A 19,901-nucleotide genomic window follows, 5' to 3' on the forward strand; every position below is an offset into this window, starting at 1 on the left:
ATAGCCATCTAGCATACACTGGCTACTGTATGCCAGGAACTATTTTAATCACTCCACGCCTATGTTCTGATTTAATTTTCATGTTCCCAAAATCCACAAAAATGAGGCAGGCCTGGGATTCAAACATAGACATATTAGTTCTGGAGTCTTCACTCTTAGACACCATGCCGCCCTTGATGATATTTTACCCGGTAGACAGAATTCTAAGTCGGTGCTGTGAGCTGGATGATTGAGACCTCAAGATTTCTAGGATGGAGCTCTAATCTCCAGCAGTATTTGGAGGTGGGGACTTGTAGGTAATCAGCATGTTGGATACGTGCTCTCTGTGTGTCACTTGAAGTCACAATCCAAAGACTGCAAACCAGAAAGGGACCCTCACCAAGAACCAAGCCATGGCCTCAGAGTCCCAGCCCCTGGAACTGTGGGAATAAGTGCTGAGCCAACCAGTCGGCAGCATGTATTGGAGCAGACAGAGTGACTAAGAGGACAGTTGGTGGGGGTGCTCTTGAGAAAACTGCTCAGTCGGTCAAGTGTTTCACACACACACACACACACACACATACACACACACACACACACACACACACACACACACACACACACACGAGGACCTGAGTTGAATATCCAACACCTCCATACAAAGATGGGCATCACGGCACATGCTTGTAACCCAGAGCCACAAAGACAGAAACAGGAAGACCCCTGGGACTTGCTGACCAGCCAGACTGTCACTGATCCCCAAGGGTTCCAATGAGACCTTGCCTCAGAAAGCAAGGTGGATGAGATTGTCCTCTTCTGGTCCTTAAACACACACACACACACACACACACACACACACACACACACACACACGCCTGTGCCCCACATATGTTCACACACACACACACACACACACACACACACACACACACACGTACACACGAGCACACACAAAAACAAGACAGTTTAAAAATGATGGGTTATCTTCAAATGTTTGAAAAGCTCTACATGGAATAAGAGTTAAGCATATTCCATATGACTGAAAGAGATGATTAGGAGAGAGAGGAGACCCTTCCTAGCTGAGTTCATGGAATCAGAGATCTCCAGGAGAAAAAAGGGAGAAGGGAGAAGCAGCCGGGGCACTGAGTTCACCGTCAATGGAGACTGGATACAGGGTGTTAAAAACATGCAGGGTGGTTGAACAAGATTCTCTTGGCAGTCTGCGGGACCTTGAGGGCATAGATAGGCTAAGCGCTCAGGCCTGAGGTCTGAGTTCTAAGGACGAGTGACCTCCTTGAAATGTATTTTCACCACCTTCTTTACCCGGGGCCATTTCAGAGCTAGCATTTGCTTGTGTAATGTTCACATTTTTTTTTTTATTTTATCTGTGACTGCGTGTATGCTGCTGTGTGCATGGATGGTGCATGCACATGTGTACATGTGCATGGATGGTGCGTGCACATGTGTACGTTGTGCATGTTGAGGCCTCAGGTCACTGTGGAATGTCTTCCCTTCATTATCTCCCACTAAACCTGAAGCTCAGGGATTCAGCCAGCCTGGTTGGCCTGCCAGCCTCAGGGATGCACTTGTTTGCAACTCCTACCCATAAGGCGGGGGTTACAAACACATGCGCCTGCCCAGCTTTTTACGTGGCTTCTGGAAATCAGAACTCATATCCTGGTGCCTGCACAGCCAATACTAAACTGATTTTCCAGCCCCCACTTGTAAGGCTCTGCACACCCAGGTACCCTTCATGCTGATGCAGGTACAGCACCCCTCCTCTAGAATGTGTTCCCACTCATCCTGACACCCACATCACTCACCTCCCCCAGTCATGCATCGCCAGTCTCCCATAGCAGCTACAGCACAGATTACAAAGCAGACAGTTTAAAGCAACAGAAACACATTGTCTCCCATTCTGGAGATGCCAGCAGGTCCTGGCCCCTGACTCCTCCAGGCAAAGAATCCCTTTCACTTCCTCCTAGCTTCCACCGGCCAACCTTGATCCCTAATCTTCCCCCCCCCCTTTTTTTTAAAAATTAAATATTTTTCATTTATTTTACATACCAACACCAATTTCTCTTCCTTCCTCTCTTCCTGTTCCCTCCCCCACAACCTCTCATCTACCCCCACACCCCATCCCCATTCACTCTTCCTCCATTCAGAAAGAGGCAGGCCTCCCATGGGAGTCAACAAAGCATGTATCACATTGCAGCAGGACCAAGCGCCTCCCCCTGTATCAAGGCTGTGTGTGGCATCCCTGCATGGGGAATAAGCTCCAAAAAGCCAGCTCATGTGCCAGGGACAGGTTCTGATCCCACTGCTAGGGACCCCACAGACCAAGCTACACAACTGTCACCCACATACAAAGGGCCCAGGTTGATCCCATGCAGGCTCCCTAGCTGTCTGTCCAGAGTCCCTGAGCTCCCATTAGCTCAGGTCTTAACCCCTCCACCTTGGTTGTACAATCCCTCCTCCCTCTCATCAGAGCTCAGCCCAGTGCTTGGCTGTGGTTGATCCCTAATCTTGAGGTTAAATCATTCACGTTTTCCTTGTCTCCAAATGACCCTCACCATGTCTGTATCATTGAGTGTTCTCTTCTTTGAAAAAAAAAATGTTTTAAATTCTGTTTTATGTGTATGATTACTTTTGCCTGCATGCAGTACCCACAGAGGCCAGAAAGAGGACATCAGATACCCTGGGACTAGAGTTATAGATGGTTGGGAGTCACCATGTGAGTGCTGGGAATTGAACCTGGGTCCTCTGGAAGGACAGCCAGTGCTCTTAACCACCAAGCCATCTCTCTAGCCCGTCGTCTTCTCTTCTTATAAGGATGTCAGTCGTATGGGATTGAGAGCCCATCTTAATCCAGTATGGCCACATCTTAATTTAAGTAATTATACCTTCAAAGATCCTATTTCTAAATAAGGTTCAGTTACAGTTACTAGGAATGAAGATAAGACTTCAGTGTGGGGCTCCGCAGGTAAAAGTCCTCACCTCCAAGCCTGAAGGAGTAAGTTCCATACCCAGAAGGTGAAGGGACATAACTGACTCCTGCAAGTTGACCTCTGACAGCCACAAGTGCACCCTCCCACAAGGCACACACATAAACACTCAAACTCACACAAAACACATGTGCACACACACATATCCCCCCCCCCCCCCGCGCGCGCGCGCACGAGCACACACACATACAGTTAATGAAATGTAAAGACATTCAGTCTTTCAGCAGAACAGTATTCTGTCCACCATTTCCCCCACCCACCCACAACCACTGCTCTGTGGGCTCTTTAAGAAATGCATCTTAGCCAGCCATGGTGGTGCATGTCTTTAATCCCAGCACTTGGGAGGCAGAGGCAGGTGGATCTCTATGAGTTCAAGGCCAGCCTAGTCTACAGAGTGAGTTCTAAGACATCTAGGGCTGTTACACAGAGACACCCTGTCTCAAACTGCATTTTCACTCCACAAATGTTTACTATGTCTATTATGAACCATGCTACTTTGAGCAAGAAAGACAAATCACACTCAGGTTTCCTGTACTCTATTTTGCATAAAGACCCACAGTAAAACATGGCCATCCAGGGTTGAAGCCAAATGCCAGTCACATATAAGGCTGCAAACACACTAATATATATGTGCATATAAAACACTGTCTAATAGATATTTTATGAATGAGTATTGACCTGAACAGTAGTACACAAGATAAATCATTCTGTTTTATCTAGCTAATGCTTGTTGGCATGTCTATCAGAATCTAAAAATTTGGTTTCTCTCTGTTCCTTGTTACGTTATTCTATTCCACACAATAAACTTATATTCTACTCTAAGTCATCCACCTCCAAATCCTCAAGTAACGTTCTAAGCATCAAAATATAAGCGTTTGGAGGCTGAAGAGATAACTCGGTTCATAAAGTGTTTGCCACACAAGCCTGGAGACCTGAGTTAAAACTCCAGGAATCATGCAAAAAGGAAGGCCAAGTAGTGTATGCTCACACTTCCAGTGCTGGGAAGGTGGAGACAGGGGAATTCCTGGGGCTCACCGGCCAACCAGTCTAGCCTTATCCTCAAGCCCAGATCCTGGTGAGAGATCTTGTCTCAAAACCCATGATAGCCAGCTGGCCTTCCCAAGGACAACACCCAAGGTTAACCTGGGAACTTCTGGCCTCCATACCCACGTGAACACGCACACTTGCACACTTGCACATGTGTGCAAACACACATCCACACCCAGAAAAGAAAGGAGGGAAGGAAGAAAGAGAGGAAAGTTTGGAAAAATATATTCCTGACTTTAAAACTCAACTCAAGCTTGCAGCTAATGATGAAAAACACCTGCATTCTGTTTGCCTTCCAGGGCAGCGTCAGCTCCTCCCAGCCTCCGTTCGTCCAGATGCCAGGTGAGACCTTTAATTCAACAAGCAGTTTACTCACTTTTCAGTGGCAACAGCATTTGTGGTTTGTTTTCCAGGGTGGAGAACCACCAAACCCAGAGCTATGCACATGCCATGCAAGTTATATCCCCAGCCAAGAGCTTCCAATGTTTTGATAACTACTTCACATCACTTTCTCATTTTTGTTTCTTTGGAAAAAAAAAAATCAGTGAAGACAAATCTCATTGAATCATCCTGGACTTAGTCCTTAAGTTCTTAAGAGGTGGACTGTTTTTGATACCCTGCCTGGAAGAAGCTTTTAGACAAAAGCAATAGTAACCAGGCTCCAAGTATCGTGTTAAAACATCTAAAGCTCTGACACCATGATCTGATAGACAATGTCACTACAGACAGAAAGAGAAAGGAACATTAGGGGCAGGGGCTATGTTTACTAAGTACTTTCCATGCCGTATCACACACTGAGTTCAATGTATTGTATTCATGTCAGTTTCGTGTCTCAATTCCACCATCCTGTGAGGATAGAAAAGGAATATTCTTAATAGTAATAAACACCCTTGCACACACAATTCTCAACACCCCCCCACACACACACACCATTCTTTCCAGATCTCTAGAGTGATTTAGTACTTTCCAAGTTGCAACAGAAAAGGAGTTCCAAAACATCCCCTAAGTGAATGACTCTGATTTATTTTCCCAGCATGTCTACTTCCATTTGAATTTGTTTGCTTCTGCTCTTTTGCACTAAAGGGAGTTTCTGCCCGTTCTCCTACCCTCTAGAATGTTTCTCCTCTTTTTTAAGGAGAAATAGATACACTTGATGATTAATTTTATTTTGAAACTAGAAATGTGCCATCCTGGAAGCCTTGTCTACCTGTTCACTCTGCTCTCTGCCTTCACTAATCCTTGGGATACCTTCATGACATAAATTTTCATTTGCACGGATTTCTGTCCCAGGAAAGTATGTTTGTAGTTAAAACTGTCACCACAGAGTTCAAATGTACCAACAAATGGGAAAGTGGTGAATTTAAATGGAAGTGTAGTGAGTCAAAGCATGCCAAAGGTTTTGGTGGGGAACTTGGTTGCCTCCCCTGAATGAATGCCTATGCACCGAGTGTTGAATGCAGCATTCCACTCCTGGGTTTACAGACCAGACAGCGCACGAGACCTGATCTACCACCAAGGAGCTTCTAGATCCCCTGGAAAGATAGCTGTAGCAGAGACAGAGTGAAGAGCGAAATATAAAATGCCATGATGGATGGAAGGGTCTCCGGCTCTCACTGTGACCAAGTCACCCAGGGGAAGAGTCCCAGCGAACTTGGCTTCGCTTTTCTCTAAAGAGTAGGTGGGGGCAGGGGACAAAGCTCGGCTGTAAACCGCTCTCCCCCCCCCCACCACCACCACCATTGTTGAGGGAAGGGACGAGAGACAGTGATGGCATCTTCTCCACACCTCAGCCCTTTCGCTACCTCCCGGGGTTGGTCTTGGCGAATGAGATCCCACCCTCCACTATATGAGATATATAAGTGATGAGTTATGAAGACCTGGAGCCTGTGCCCCACACAGATTCTCAATAACCATCCATTTCCTGCCACAGACGACTGGAGGGGCAGAGAGTGTTGTGCGTCTGAAACCATTTCAATGATCTTTCCTTAAATGAGACTCCTCCCAGCGTTCCCCTCTGTTCCTCTAAAAACTCTATCAAGCTTTCTCTTCATAATATCCTGACGAGGCAAATGAGAGATTCAGTGTGACCACAAGGGGGCAGCAAATAACACTAGAAACGTCAAAGCCAGAAATGTCGGGAGAGGAGGGGTTTTTTTTTCTTCAAAAACTGGCTTCCTTGCAACTAGACTGTACCAGGGCAAGGCAAGCCATCTATTCATGCCAGCTAGATGTGAAACATGGTGGTGAATCTCAGTGGGCATAAGGATCAGAAGACAGGACACCTGTCCCTGGCTTGGGGTGGGGGATAGGGGGTTGTCATCTTATCTAGAGAGACAATACCTACCTCCTGTAAGAAGCCCAGTAAGCTAAGTGGCTTACACTTAGCTAGCTTCTCATGCAGCCCAGGGCCACCTGCCCAGGGAATTGTGCCTTCCACAATGGGCGACCCCTACATCAATTAATAATCAAAGCAATCCCTCACATACATGCCCACAAACCAACCTGACAGAGACTTATTTGAGACTCTCTTTGCAAATGGTTCTAGGCTATGTCAAGTTGGCAGTTAATGCTGACTAGGATACCAAGGAGTTCTTTAACTTATGTCTCTGTGCCCCTCTTTGCAGTATCTGGAAGATACTTGATAAATCATTATCTGGTGAAGTTATTGTACATCTAACATGAATTCATCCCTAGAGCCAGAGTGAATGTTAAGCACATCTATTATTTGGGCTGAAACAGTGATGCAGGAATATTGCATGCCATTCAAGACATGTATATGTCTTTGTTAACGATAATGTCAGGCATGTGTGGGTACCATCTTTCCACAGGACACCAATGAAGCAGCCACAATGCTCTGAGCTTCCTTTGTGAAACCTTTGCCCATTTCTCTTTGCTTTGGCCACAGGCTCCCCGGTCATGTCGGGTTACTACGGGGTCAGGAGATCTTTCCTCTCTGATTCCGACTTCCATAGCAGCAAGCAGATCTCAAATGACCTCTACCCCTCCAGCGTGGCTAAGCCCTTTGCCTGTGAGTCCTCAGCCGGGCAGAGTCACACGGGCCTGCTGGAGTCCTACCTGGCAGAGCCCTATGGAGAATACCGCCCACCCGCGCTGACCTCCACACCGAATTCCCTGTTCAGCACCTCGACCCTGCCGCCCCTGCTGCCACCTCCGTTCCCCAGCGATCCAGCTCACTTTGTGTTTGTGAGTACGGTTATTTCACGTGCAGGGAGGAAGGGGAGGCCCCAGCTGCTGTGGCCCAGCCCTCACTATGGTAACCAAGTCGAAGCCAGATGTAACTCACCTGGGGATTCCTGAGTTTGCTCTGCTCAAACCTGGAGGTGCACAGTCAGGCTGGCTCTGCGGGGACCCTTCTGAGTGAGTCCTGCTCAAAGAGCACATTAACCAAGGCATCAAAATTGTCTATCTAGGGTTTTGAACCCTGGGGCCTGTAAGGTAGAATTCGTGTTCATTTTGTTCCTATTCTGTTTGCTAAATGCGCCCCCACCCTGTTGGTGTGAGACTTCTTCAGACTGGCGGCCACTAAGGAACAAATGTTGAAGTCACATTTAAACAGGACTAGACAAACTTCAAAAAAGAGATGACCCAGGTTCATCTTCTGCCTCCTTGCCATTCCTCCTGTTCCAGCTTCCTCTGGAAGCCCACACACACACCAACCCCCCCCCAACACACACACACACACACATACACACACACACACACACACACACACACACACACACACACACCTTGTTCTCTCTTGATCCTTCCAAAGAAATAGGTTCAGAAAGATCTAAAAAAGCTGCTAATACACTCCTTTTATAGAAAACTGTAAAGCCTCCTGCCACAAAGGAATGAATCGCTGTAGGTGGAATTTTAGACAATATGGGTGGGTCCGGGAATTAACCTTATTCGGTGGCAAGAACTTTCATGGGCCTTTGTTCATTTAATATTTGCAGCAACTCAATTTTGTGCCCCATTTCACAGGTGAAGGGCTCAGAGTCAGGAGGGTGGTGGGTGGTAACAGTGAACGAACTCAGTCCACACCCCAAAGAAAGTTCTGTTGAGGAGGTAGGGAGCCCCCTACCCCATGACGTTCTAGAGACTATGTAACTGGAGGATTACTCCAAATGAGAACCAGGTGCTGCCATCCCCTGTAGACCCCAGAGTAACATCCTACAGTAGAAACTAACCCAGATTTTCCTGGCTCCAGTCAAACACCAGAGGGTAAAGCTGCCTGGGAGGGAGGCTTTCGGCAGCAGTAAGAGTACACGGAGGCTTCTCTGGATGCCTCCCTCGGTCCAGTGGCAGCACTGTATCCTCTGAGCATCAACTAAAGAATAATCCCCATGCCTTTGCCATTCTCCTCAGAGAGACTCCTGGGAACAGACAGTGCCGGATGGACTCAGCCAGCCAGACCCTGTGCCTGCCGATACCCTGCAAACCCTGCCACCCAGCACCAGTTGCCTCTCCCAGCTGGAGTCAGGAAGCAGCACCCAACACAGGAGCATGGGATGGGGTGCATCCCTTGCTGGGGCTCAGCCCTACTCGCTGCATGCACTGGAAGAGCTGCACCACACGCCAGGGTACCCCACCCCTTCTTCATACCCCTTCACTTCTTTCATGACGGTGTCAAATGACCTCCCACCCAAGGTGGTGCCCCTCTCCCCAGAGGAGGGGTCAGACACCTCTTCCCTCCATGACCCTTCACCTTGGACAAAAGAAGATGGCGGCATGGCCTGGGGCTCTTATGAGTGCCGGAGAGCTTACTGAGGCAGCAGGCCAGAGGACTTCTGCATCCTTATGAACGTTGGAGTCTGTGTCCACAGAGTCTTCTAGGTGTGCTAGCTCAATCAGACCTGGATTTTCAGTTTAAGCCACAATTCTGCCCAGGGCTAACTGACAGTGGCATTCATCTCCACTCTTAGCCACTAACCCTCTGCCACTATAACACCCCTGCCAAACACTACAATGTCAATAAAATGCTTTGTGGATCATGTTCTAATGAGACACCCTCACAAGGGAGGCCACTCTAGAATTTCGGTAACCCATTTTATTCTGAATTTTCTGTTACCTTTGAAGCATCGTTTGGGGCTCTGGTTATTTTTCTTATATTACATTAAAAACTTTAGCAGATTATAAAACACAATGATTTTCCTGTCTAATTTTTATTGGTTATAAACTTTGTGTATCTAGCAAAAGAAAAGGGGAATGGTATAATGCAGCTTTGAGCATGTAAAACAAAATTCATTTTGTATACCACGTGACTTTAAAGTCTGCAGTGTTATGCACATTTCCCTTATTACAGGGACTTGTAAAGTCCCCATAAAAATTATGGCACCAGGTATAAATGCTTTATTGTCAATAAAATAGGATGAGGTCAGGAGACTGGCTTTGTAAATGTAGAGTTTTACCCAGGGTGTCCAAATGTTATTTCAGAATCCCCCACCATAAAAGGCTGATCAATGGGAGCCTCAGTTAAACTAGGCAGAATATGACTAATGGATTAAATTTATAGTTACCAGTGTGCCTGCACCCAGTGGGAATTCATTGATCAAAACACAAGTCATAGATTTCAAAGAAAATGCAGAAGGTGGGACTAGACCATTGCAAGCGGCAAACAGGACACCAAGAAGCTGAGAGGCAAGGGGGATGGGCACATTGCCAGGCAAGAGTCATCAACAGCACGTTCTGTATTTTCCAGCTACGAGAAGCAAGTCCTCTGTGGCTTATCAGTGAGAGATGGATAGCACTTACCAGGTACAAATAGAGAAACTGACATCAGAAATAGGAATCTGCCATTAGTAAGTCTGAGAGGTATGGATTCCTTTGCTGAGCTGAGTATCTCCACTGGGTAGAGTGGTCACTTGCAGGCCATGCCCCTCATACATGACCCACACACACCTTGACTTTGTGGATGCATAAACCAAGGCCCATAGGTGACACTTAACTGCCTCCTCCAATCTTCCACCACAGTCACTTCTTTACTGCCTTCTCACACCTTTCAGAACCCTCTGGTCCCTCCTTGTCTCCTAGAAGCCAAGACTCTTATTTTCCACTGAGATCTCTAAAGCTTCTTTTTGGACCAGTTCTTCAACAGAGTCCCCAAAATGTGCTCTGCTATTGTCTTTGTTTACCTCAGCTCGGGCAGGGAGGGTGGGGTCTGCAAATTTAAATCTAGGTATTAATTCATACTTAGATGTGAATAGTGGATATGTCTCCTCTAGTCTTCTGGTGATGTTTTCTCTCTAAGTAAACTATCCCTAGCATATGGAATACCAACTGAAACGCTGAAATTCAGCATTTCAGTACTCAAAGCTCCCTCCTTGGAAAGTATCCATGCAGGAGCAAAGGAACAATGAGCTCTGGTGGCTGTCATCTGGTGGCTATGGTGTAGATGTGTATACACACATCTGTGGGAGAGTGATGTGATGCTTCAATGTGCAAGTTCTAATTCGCTTTCTGTTGCTATGGTAAATACTATGGTCCAAAGCAACTTGGGTAGGAATAGTCCTTACAGCAGCTTATAGCCCATCACAAAGGAAAGTCAGGGCAAGAGCCTGGAGGCAAAGACCATGGAGGAACAGTGCTCCCTGGCTTCTTCCCCATGCTTCCGTCAACTTTTTGTTTTTGTTTATACACCCAGAACCTCCTGCCAGGGGCAGCACCACCCACGGTGGACTGGACCATCACACATTAATCCCTAATCAAGAAAATTGCCCCACAGACTTGCCTACAGACCAATAAGATGGAGGAGGCATTTTTTCAGCAGAGGTGTCCTCTTCCAGATGACTCTAGTCTGTGTCAAGTTGACGAAAACTGCCCAGCACAATGCACGAACATTATGCAACACTCAGATCGTGGTAATTGGCATATCCATGGCATCAAAACATTTATCCTGTCTTGATAATAAAACATTAAAATCCTTTCTTCAATAAGTACAACAAAAACAAGGGGAAATCATCTCTTCTAGTTCTTTTGAAATATAAACTATGTTACCATTGATGGTAGTCACTCTACCATGCAAGAGTATGACAAAACCTACCTATCCTAACTGTAACTTTGTACCAATGACCAACTTCTTTCCTAGCCCCCTCCTCTTCCCCACCTCAGTCTCTGTTAATCATTGTTTCTATAAGGTCAACTTTTCATACAATGTACACAAATGAAATCATGCAACATTTTTCTCTGGGCTCCTGGCTTATTTCACATCACCTATGCCCCTACGGTTCATCTGTATTATCACAAATCACAGAACTTGTTTATGGTTGCATAGTGTGTGTGGGGGGGTGTCAGAGAGAGAGACAGAGAGAGAGAAACAGAGACAGAGAGAGACAGAGACAGAGTGACTTTCTTTATCTGCTCACCCACTGATGAATTCTTAGGTTGATTACAGCTCTTCAGTAGCAGGGATTCCTCAAAACATTAGAAACACAGCTGCCACCGCCTAACCCAGCAACTGCGTATACACTGAAGTAAAGGTCAGCCTGGGCTCCATTCTGCTCAGCGTGTGCTCACTGGGGAACACTGGCAACATCCGCTACAGCAGAGGTGGCTGTTCTTTCTGAAGTCTTCTTCCACTTAAGACCTGTATTGTGGTTCCCAGTAGCTCTGGAAGAGCCTTCTGTCATCCAACTGTTACTCAAAACTGAGCATCAGGCCCCACACCAGAAAGAAGAGATCTAGGTCCGCTGTAGATTAGGGATCTACATCTCTGTAGTTGAGGGACCCGGAGTCAGTTTTCTAGACTGGCTGTGTAAACTTTTTAATAACTATAGTTATATAGTACTCACCAGGATAAGTTACTAAGTAGTAGTAGTAGAAAATTGAAGTTTCTGTAAATTATATATACGTATGTATCCTCATAATTTTAATATTTGTTTGGTTATTATGTTCAATGTTCATCATCATGGCTCACTTTGTATTCATCTACTCAAACATCATGTTCACTGATCTTGTAGTACTCTGAAGACATATTGGGTCTCAAATGATTCAGGCCTTGAAACATAGAGGAAAACAGAGCACATAAAGGTGTCTACATCCTTCTTAAAGTGCCTAACTTGGTCCAGTGTCCACAAGGTTAGTGTGTAACAAGGGAGGCCTATACAGCCCACACTCGGTCTATTATCCATTTCAGCTGCCTGGCCCACAGGAAATGGGAGTGAGTCAGAATCAGGCTCATCAATTCCAAGTAGTAAATGGCTTTCAGGATTTTGTTTGGCCCGATGTGTGTCTCTTTCACATATTCTAATTTGGCCCTGTTTTATTGTTCTGGAAATGTCTTATTAAAAAATGGAAACAAACTACAAAGTTACGGCAGGAAGATTAATCACACTTCCCTACACCATTTCCTACTCAGCATGTGGCTATTAACCACACCTTTGCTTGCACAATACCGTAATATGGGAAAAAATGCATTCTTCTCTCTCTCCTGCCTCAAACCTGACATCTTCTGACTCATTGCCTCTCACGAAAGAACCAAGGAAAACTATGAACCTCAGCTAATAATGCCAACTCTTTTGGGCTATTGCCAGGACTAAGGACATATGCATGTTTTAAATAGGTAAAAATGGCGATGTGAAGTTCAACCTATTTAAGAAAATACCAGAAGTCAAAGGTGAAACTTAAGGACCAGCAATAAGCAATAAGCAATAAGGCTTAGCAAGTGAAGCCTGGTGACCTGAGTTCTAACCCCAGGCCCCCCATGGTAGAAGGAAAGAACCGACTCCTAGAAGGTAGTCTCTGACCTCCACACATGTACTGTGACATGCACACACCCTGCATGCACACACCCCACACACAAATAAAAAATGCATAGAATAAAAGTTGTTAAGTGAAATTTAAAATCTGCCCATGCAAAACCTGCATTGTAGATAATCACCCCATGAATCACTGGAAACAGACACAGCATGTTGTTGAAAGTGTTTGTATTTCTCTTACAATGTAATTCAAACCCCAAAGAATGAGAGCAGAAAACCACATCTTTACTTTGTTTATTTAGTAAGTCCTTTTAAATGATCATTATGACTTTCCACGGATGAGTTAATAATGCAATAGCATGGTAGGATTGAAATGCCCCCAAAAGAAAGTCCACAAAGGGAAAAGTCCACAAAGGGGAAAACTAACCTCAACAGTAAAATATGTGCTTGCATATAGAGATGTGTATCCACAGAAGAGTATCTGAATATCTACTTTTTCTATATGTAAATATAGATATATAGTCAGGAATAAAACCACTTATAATTAAAGTACCAAAATAGTAACTGATTCCAAGGGTTTAAGTCACACTGCATTCTAATGATATTATAGTGACTCACCAAAATTAACTTTCGGCCCAACAACAGGGTTCTGTCTAAAGTGCCCTCTCCATTGTTACACTGTTCATCTTATACAGCATATTCACTAACTGTGGACTTAAGAAAGACAAAGTGAAAACTCCTATACTCTAGATAAAGAGGGATTATCTAGGTAAAGACCCAAGGGGGTGGAGGACTTCTGGATCACCTTGCATCCCTAGCACCTGGCTTAGGGTCAGCATGTTGTAGGTGCTCAGTAGACCCTTCTTAGGTTGAACTAAGACCACCACAAAGATGGACAACTCTCTAGCCCCTGACCCTGTGGAGGACAGCTCTCTAAAACAAGTTGACCATGGATGAATAGTAAGTGTTTGTGGGCAAATTCTTAAGATGGCTGATTAAGTATCTTAAAATATCTTCAAGAAGGAAAGTTCATGAACTTCTGAAGTAGTACAAAATATATTGGTGTATCATTTTATAACTGTGTGTGCTATGAGATATTTCTAAAAAGACATATAAGTTAGTTATTTGGGGGTTTAATATCTCTGGTATGATTAAAGCGAGCACAATAAGTCAGAAACTATAATCTCTCAGGGCCAAACTAAACAATAATACATTTTACCATACTCATTTTCAAACACTGGCATCATGTTTTATTAGATATGTGAGACATATGTATTTTTAACAATAACCTCTAATAAAAGAAGACATATAAATTTGCAAAATGCAATGCATTGTGAGTAGATTACAAGATAGAACAGGAAAAAAGTTACACATTCCAAAAGGCAAAACTGTAGACCAAACAAATAGTAGCAACGTATTAGATCTTTTACATTAAGAAACTTTTCCCCCAACCAAATATCTTGAGTGGAATAATCCAGAAATTCTAATGCTTAGTAATTCATAAATGTATGATCACTCAGCCATTTCAGTCCTCAACCATGGTGATATATTCAAAGGTTTTCATGACAGTATTCTCTATACACTTTTATATGTTAGAAATATGGCACAATAAAAAAATGTTTTAAGTAAAACAGAAACTTTTCAAGCAGTATATTATGGTATTTTTTCTTGCCTAGTAATAAATAACCAAGGGCTGATTCATCATAAGCTTTTCTTAAAGGAAAGTCTAAATTCTGAATGTACACTATGAGGAGAAATTGACTATGTACAAAATCTTACATAACCTCCATCTACTAGCCTTCCTGGTCATTTTCACATGGACCAAATGTGTATCCTATAGATACACCAATGAATACTTGTTTCCTCCACGTACTCAACATTTGGAACTCGATATTTCCCACAACATTCGGTAACAGTGTCCCAAAGTCAAGGTGACAAAAGAACTTTGCATTACTAAAGGGCTGTAGTCAAATTGGAAAGGAATAAACTTTCCTTGTGCTGCAGACCTTCTAACATGTGCATGTCTATGTTTGATAAAACCTACGTGGGAGGGAAAAGCATGATGCTGTGCTGTGTCATTTGCACACAAAAGACCGTCGATAATTTCAGTTAAAAACTTTCCCCATTAAAAACATCCATTCTATCCACTCCAGATGCTGCTGGCTGGCTTGACGGAGGCCAGGGATGAACTAAAGGATTTCTGCGCTTGTGACGTGGAAAGACAGAGGTCTGAAAAGCTGATTTATGAAGAAGGGGGGAAACTATGAACAGTGGCTTTAAGGAAAGAAGGTTTGAGTGGAAAGCAAGCACTGGACTGGTCAGAGCAATCAACATATGGTTGTTGAATAAATGGTGAATGACTCTGTGAATGAACCCACAATAGGAAAGCAGTAATTCGCACATGGAGAACAGAGCCGTTGCTGGCAGAAACCAGGGCTTACTTATCTTTGTATTCCTGGTACTCATTGCCCTGCCTGGTATATACCTGGTGCTCAAGGAACACCTAGTTGGATTATGGATCACTATCTTTAAAGGATTCCAAAAGTGGCAAAATCTGCCTCACAAATAGTGAGACCCATCTCCTCCACACAGATTATTCTATGATCCAGCCATGGAGCTACAAGCTAGACAGCCACTAGCTAAAATGTCAGTACCTCTCAGCATGTCAAGATCCTTCCAACACTCAACATCAAGATACTGTGTTATAAGCAAAGGAGCCTGTGACAGCATGTCAGACTCCACAATTTGGGGGTGTTTTTTTTATTATTATTACAACCAAAAGGATTGTTGGAATCTCAGGGGAGGTATTCTAAAAAGCAACAATCCCCCGGGAAGAGGGTCCTGGTCAGACACACAAACCACAGTCAGCAGAATGAACAGCTTGTATTCACCTCTAGCCAGCTGCTTCTTCAGGGTTCTGTGTTTTCAGAACATTCTCTAAGTTGACTTCTTCAGCTGTACAGTGGGACTATCTCACAGCACAGGTCTAATGCCCAGGAAACAACAGATGAGAACTTTAAATAACTCTGTATGGACTGAGAACGTAGTTCAGTTGTAGAGTGCTAATCCAGCATGCCCTGGATTCTATTTCAACACAAAAATGAATGAATGAATGAATGAATGAGCAAGCAAACAAGAAGGGTACCCAGTTCTATAGTCATTTGGAATCTCAGGGCAAAAAAAAAAAAAAAAAAAAAAAGAACAATGGCTGGTTGCTCTAGGTATCATCATCAACACACACACATACACACACACACACACACACACACACAGAGAGAGACAGAGACAGAGACAGATGAAAGGAAGCTCCACTGAGAAAGTATTGTCTCTTGACTCCTCAAACATGGCTTTTGGCTCTGAAATGTCTGTTCCCGAGGCTTTTCGGTTACAAGAGCCAGAATCAAAACTCCTTAATGTTGGGTTGACCTGTAGTATAGATGGCAGGGGGAAGATTCTGAAAACAGGCCTGGGGGAATAGTTTTCTGTAGTTGCTTAGCAGCAACAGTACCACACTCTCACTCTCAGCAACAGCATCAGCACACAGATGCCCCAGGACTTGAGCCATGGCTCAGGTCAGGCAAAGGCTTCTGGGAGGAAAGATGCAGATGTCTTTGCCCTTTGTTGTCTCTGTAGACCCCAGGCATCAAAGGAGCCTGCACCTTCCAGCCTATGTTCTCTCTGGAGGACCCAGTCACCAGCATCAATGTCCTTGATGTTGCCAAGGGAAAACTGTGACCTCAGGCCACCCCTGCCCATTTCTGTGTGAGTGGAGAGCTGAGGAAGAATGTTTAGTCAGAAAGAATGAGACAGCACTCCAGGACAGGGGAAAGAGAGGCACATAGAGAGCCCAAGAGAGAAGACAGGAAATGAAGAAACACATCAATAGGAAAAACAAGAAATAGAAAACATACGAACATACGTGAGAGTAAACAACAAAAAAGAGGAAACTTTTTTTTTGTTTGTTTTTTGTTTTTTGTTTTTGTTTTTTGTTTTTGTTTTTCGAGACAGGGTTTCTCTGTGTAGCTTTGCGCCTTTCCTGGAACTCGCTTTGGAGATCAGGCTGGCCTCTAACTCACAGTGAACCGCCTGGCTCTGCCTCCTGAGTGCTGGGATTAAAGTCGTGCGCCACCACCGCCCAGCAAAAACCTTCTTTAAAACAAACCAAAAGTAAGACCAAGACCAAAAGGAGAAAAGAAGTAATGGGAAAATCTGCGAAGAGGAGGAAGTGGTACAGGGAGGGGGTTCCTCTCAGATCCTGGGGTCCTTCCCTGGTCCGGTCCTTAGGCCTGGCCTGGCAGAAATAGGCTCCAGTGGCTGATAAACAGCAGCTGGACCAAATACAGCTGCACCTCACTCTACCTTCCACCACAGATGCAACCGCTGTGTCCCCAGCCCTGACCTTCTCCCAGATAAGTGACGCCACCTGCCTGACAGACAGTTCTACCTACCCATCATGCTTTTATCATCCCCAGAGACCCTTTAGCTGAGCTGTTTGTTATACCCTGTTTCTAATATACTATATTTGACACATTTTAATTTTTTGGATATTTTTCTAAAGATCTTTGAAGCTAAAGCTTATATATATTTTTTTTTTTCATTTCAGAGAACTCAGGGATTAAAGACTAGAGACCTGTACTATCACTTTATCTGCATTCCTGGAAATATCTAGTTATTTACAAAGGGGACCCTTCTGTCTCTCTGTGATGATTTGGCCTGGCATTCTACAGCATCCCAGTCTCTCCCATCTTTCAAGTCACAGGCTAGAGAGCATCTCAGGCAGTCCTTGGGAAATGTGCATCACCACAGACTCGAGTCACTTATGAGGGGTCCAATGAGGCAGCTTGGCTCCGAATCCCCCTACCTCTCTCCTCAAAGCCTTAAAAACAAACCCCACAACCTTCTCTCAAACAAGCAGGGGTGCTATGAGGCAAAAAAGACTGGGTTGCAGAGGAAGAAGGGGGAAAAAAAGAATACGGATTGCCACAGCACGATGATGGAATCCCCACCTAGAGAAATCTCAGATGGTCCAGGGCAGTAGTGATGACTCACAGCTCTCTGAGCAGCCAAGTGAGTGTTGATGCCCAGGGACTGTTTGCTGGCAGCCCAGTATCTGTGGCCTAGCAGGAGGGAAGATGGACAGGGAGGGAAGCCCACAGGTGACCAGGCCGGGCCAGAGGAACACAAAATGCAAAGCTTAGGCCTCTGCTGTCCTCTGGCCTGCAACCTGGGCCCAGAGTGGCCTTTTGCTGTGCCACACCCACTGGCTGCCATGTTCACTCCCAAAACCTGAGATTTCTCCCTTAAAATGGAGATTGGACAAGTGAGAATCCTTGTGGCTAGCCAGCCTGGCTCGGGTGATCCCCGAGGAGCAGCCTAGGTCAGTGGGGGCTCCTGAGCTGCCTTTGAGGCAGGGACATGGAGCATCTTTGAGGACACCTGCTCTGTCTGTGGGAAGGTGGACAAAATGTTTAAAATAGGAGAAAAGCAAGGGTCAGGACCCAAAGGCATCTCACTCCCTGTTTCTCTGGACTCCCTGTGAGGTGCCTGTGTGCAGGATTTCTGCAGAAGATAGTCCATTTTGTTAAGCCTTTGAATATTCAAATTGAAAGTATCGCGCAATCATTGATTGTCAAATCATGGGTTTCTAGAGGTTTTAAATACTTGGCATGAGGGGGAAAAAACTCAAACCTATACCCGAAGGTATAAAACATTAATTCTGTGTGTCTCCTGCTCCAGGGACCTGGGTGCTGCCTCGTGTTTTGTGAAACTTTAAAAATGTCGCATCTCTGCCTTTCTCCCTGCACAGGAGCCCTCCTAGGTGCTAAGTCTCTGAAGCTGCAGCATCCAGTCTCCAGCCCAGCTCCTGCTGACCACGATGTCGGGTAACTCGGCTGCTTCTCCAGGGGTCGGGTCATGAGGGCCAGGGGCACTTGGATCCGGGTGTTTTTCTCTGCTTTTCCTGCGCATAACAGAGAGTCACAAAGTCAGAGCAGGATAATCAGGGCCGGGCAAGGATCCAGAGAGGGCGCGGGCCCGCTGGGTCGGCTCCCGCTGGGTAAGGGCAGAGGCCCAGAGGCCCAGAGGCCCATCTGACTGTCCCGGACAATCGCGTACCCCAGGCCCCTGCCTGCCCCTTCTCTTTTCCACCTTGGCGTCCTGGGAATTGGAGACGCCGATCTGGTGCGCCAAGAAGCGGCGGCGGGGGGAGCTAGAGGCTCACGGTGAGCCCGGTACTGGAGCAAGGACGCATCCGGCAGGGAGCTAGGCTGGGGCTGTCTCCGCGTGGACCCCAAGGCGCGCCCGCTGCCTGCAGATCCCGGAGCCGAGCCAGGCAGTGGGGATGGGAGGGAAGGAGACGGGAGCAGAGAGGGCGCGCCCTGGCACGGTGGCGGGACATCCGATTCCCAGGATCGGGAAAGATAGTGCACCTTTCCTGTAGGATCCTAGCTCTCAGGATCTGGCTTGGGGGTAGGGGTCTCCTTGCTATCCAGCCGCGGTCCCTGCACTAACCAGGCGAGGCGCTGGCGGCCTGGCATTGTCGCCTGACGCCCAGGCCAGGGGCCACTGCGCTCCACCCTTCCCCATGCGACTCCCAAGCGCTGGCTCTAGGGTCAAGGTCAGGGCGGGAGTCACCCTGGGCTTCGGCGACAAACCCCACTTGAAAAGTGCATCTGCCCGGTCTAACTTGGCCTATCAACCAGTCAGACCTACTCACTGCGCTCTGCCGGGGAGGCCCCCAGGCTGTCACCGGTCCCTCCCTGCGGACCCCAGCCTAGCGCGGCGGCCACTTGGCCTCTCCCAGGCCACCCGGCCCAGCTCTGCGGGCTCAGGGGCGGCCCCTTCCGGAGGGCGGCCTCCAGGCGACTGCGCGGTCCTAGGGAGCCTCGGGATGCCTTTATTCAGAGCTGCAGCTCTTGCTGGAGAACTCTCCACAGCCCGGTTCTCCGAGAAATACCTGTCCCGGAAACAGAGGGGATGGGAAGAGAGATGAGGAGAGCGACCCGGGAGCGGAAGGAGAAAGGACATGAGAAAAAAAAAAAAGAGAGGATTTTTTTTTTAAAAAAGGAAAGGAGTGACAGGAGGAAACCCCCTGGGCTTGGCCCCTTTTCTGGGGTCAGTCCAGTAAGGCCCTCAAAGGGTCAGGACAGGCTGCTCAGACCTTTACTGCTTG

The 19,901-nt window shown here is 46.1% G+C and overlaps 1 protein-coding gene across 1 annotated transcript in view; it reads left to right on the forward strand.

Moving 5' to 3' along the window:
- Positions 1 to 9,177, forward strand: part of C7H11orf53 (chromosome 7 C11orf53 homolog) — a 31,648-nt gene extending 22,471 nt beyond the window's left edge. The window contains exons 2-4 of the mRNA XM_028865117.2: positions 4,331 to 4,373; positions 6,937 to 7,235; positions 8,403 to 9,177. Coding sequence (XP_028720950.1) covers positions 4,331 to 4,373; positions 6,937 to 7,235; positions 8,403 to 8,804 — 744 coding nt within the window. The 3' untranslated portion in view covers positions 8,805 to 9,177. The remainder of the gene's footprint in view (positions 1 to 4,330; positions 4,374 to 6,936; positions 7,236 to 8,402) is intronic.
- The last annotated feature ends 10,724 nt before the right edge of the window (positions 9,178 to 19,901 follow it).

Source organism: Peromyscus leucopus, chromosome 7 (assembly GCF_004664715.2).
Source record: "Peromyscus leucopus breed LL Stock chromosome 7, UCI_PerLeu_2.1, whole genome shotgun sequence".
NCBI classification, from domain to species: Eukaryota; Metazoa; Chordata; class Mammalia; order Rodentia; family Cricetidae; genus Peromyscus; species Peromyscus leucopus.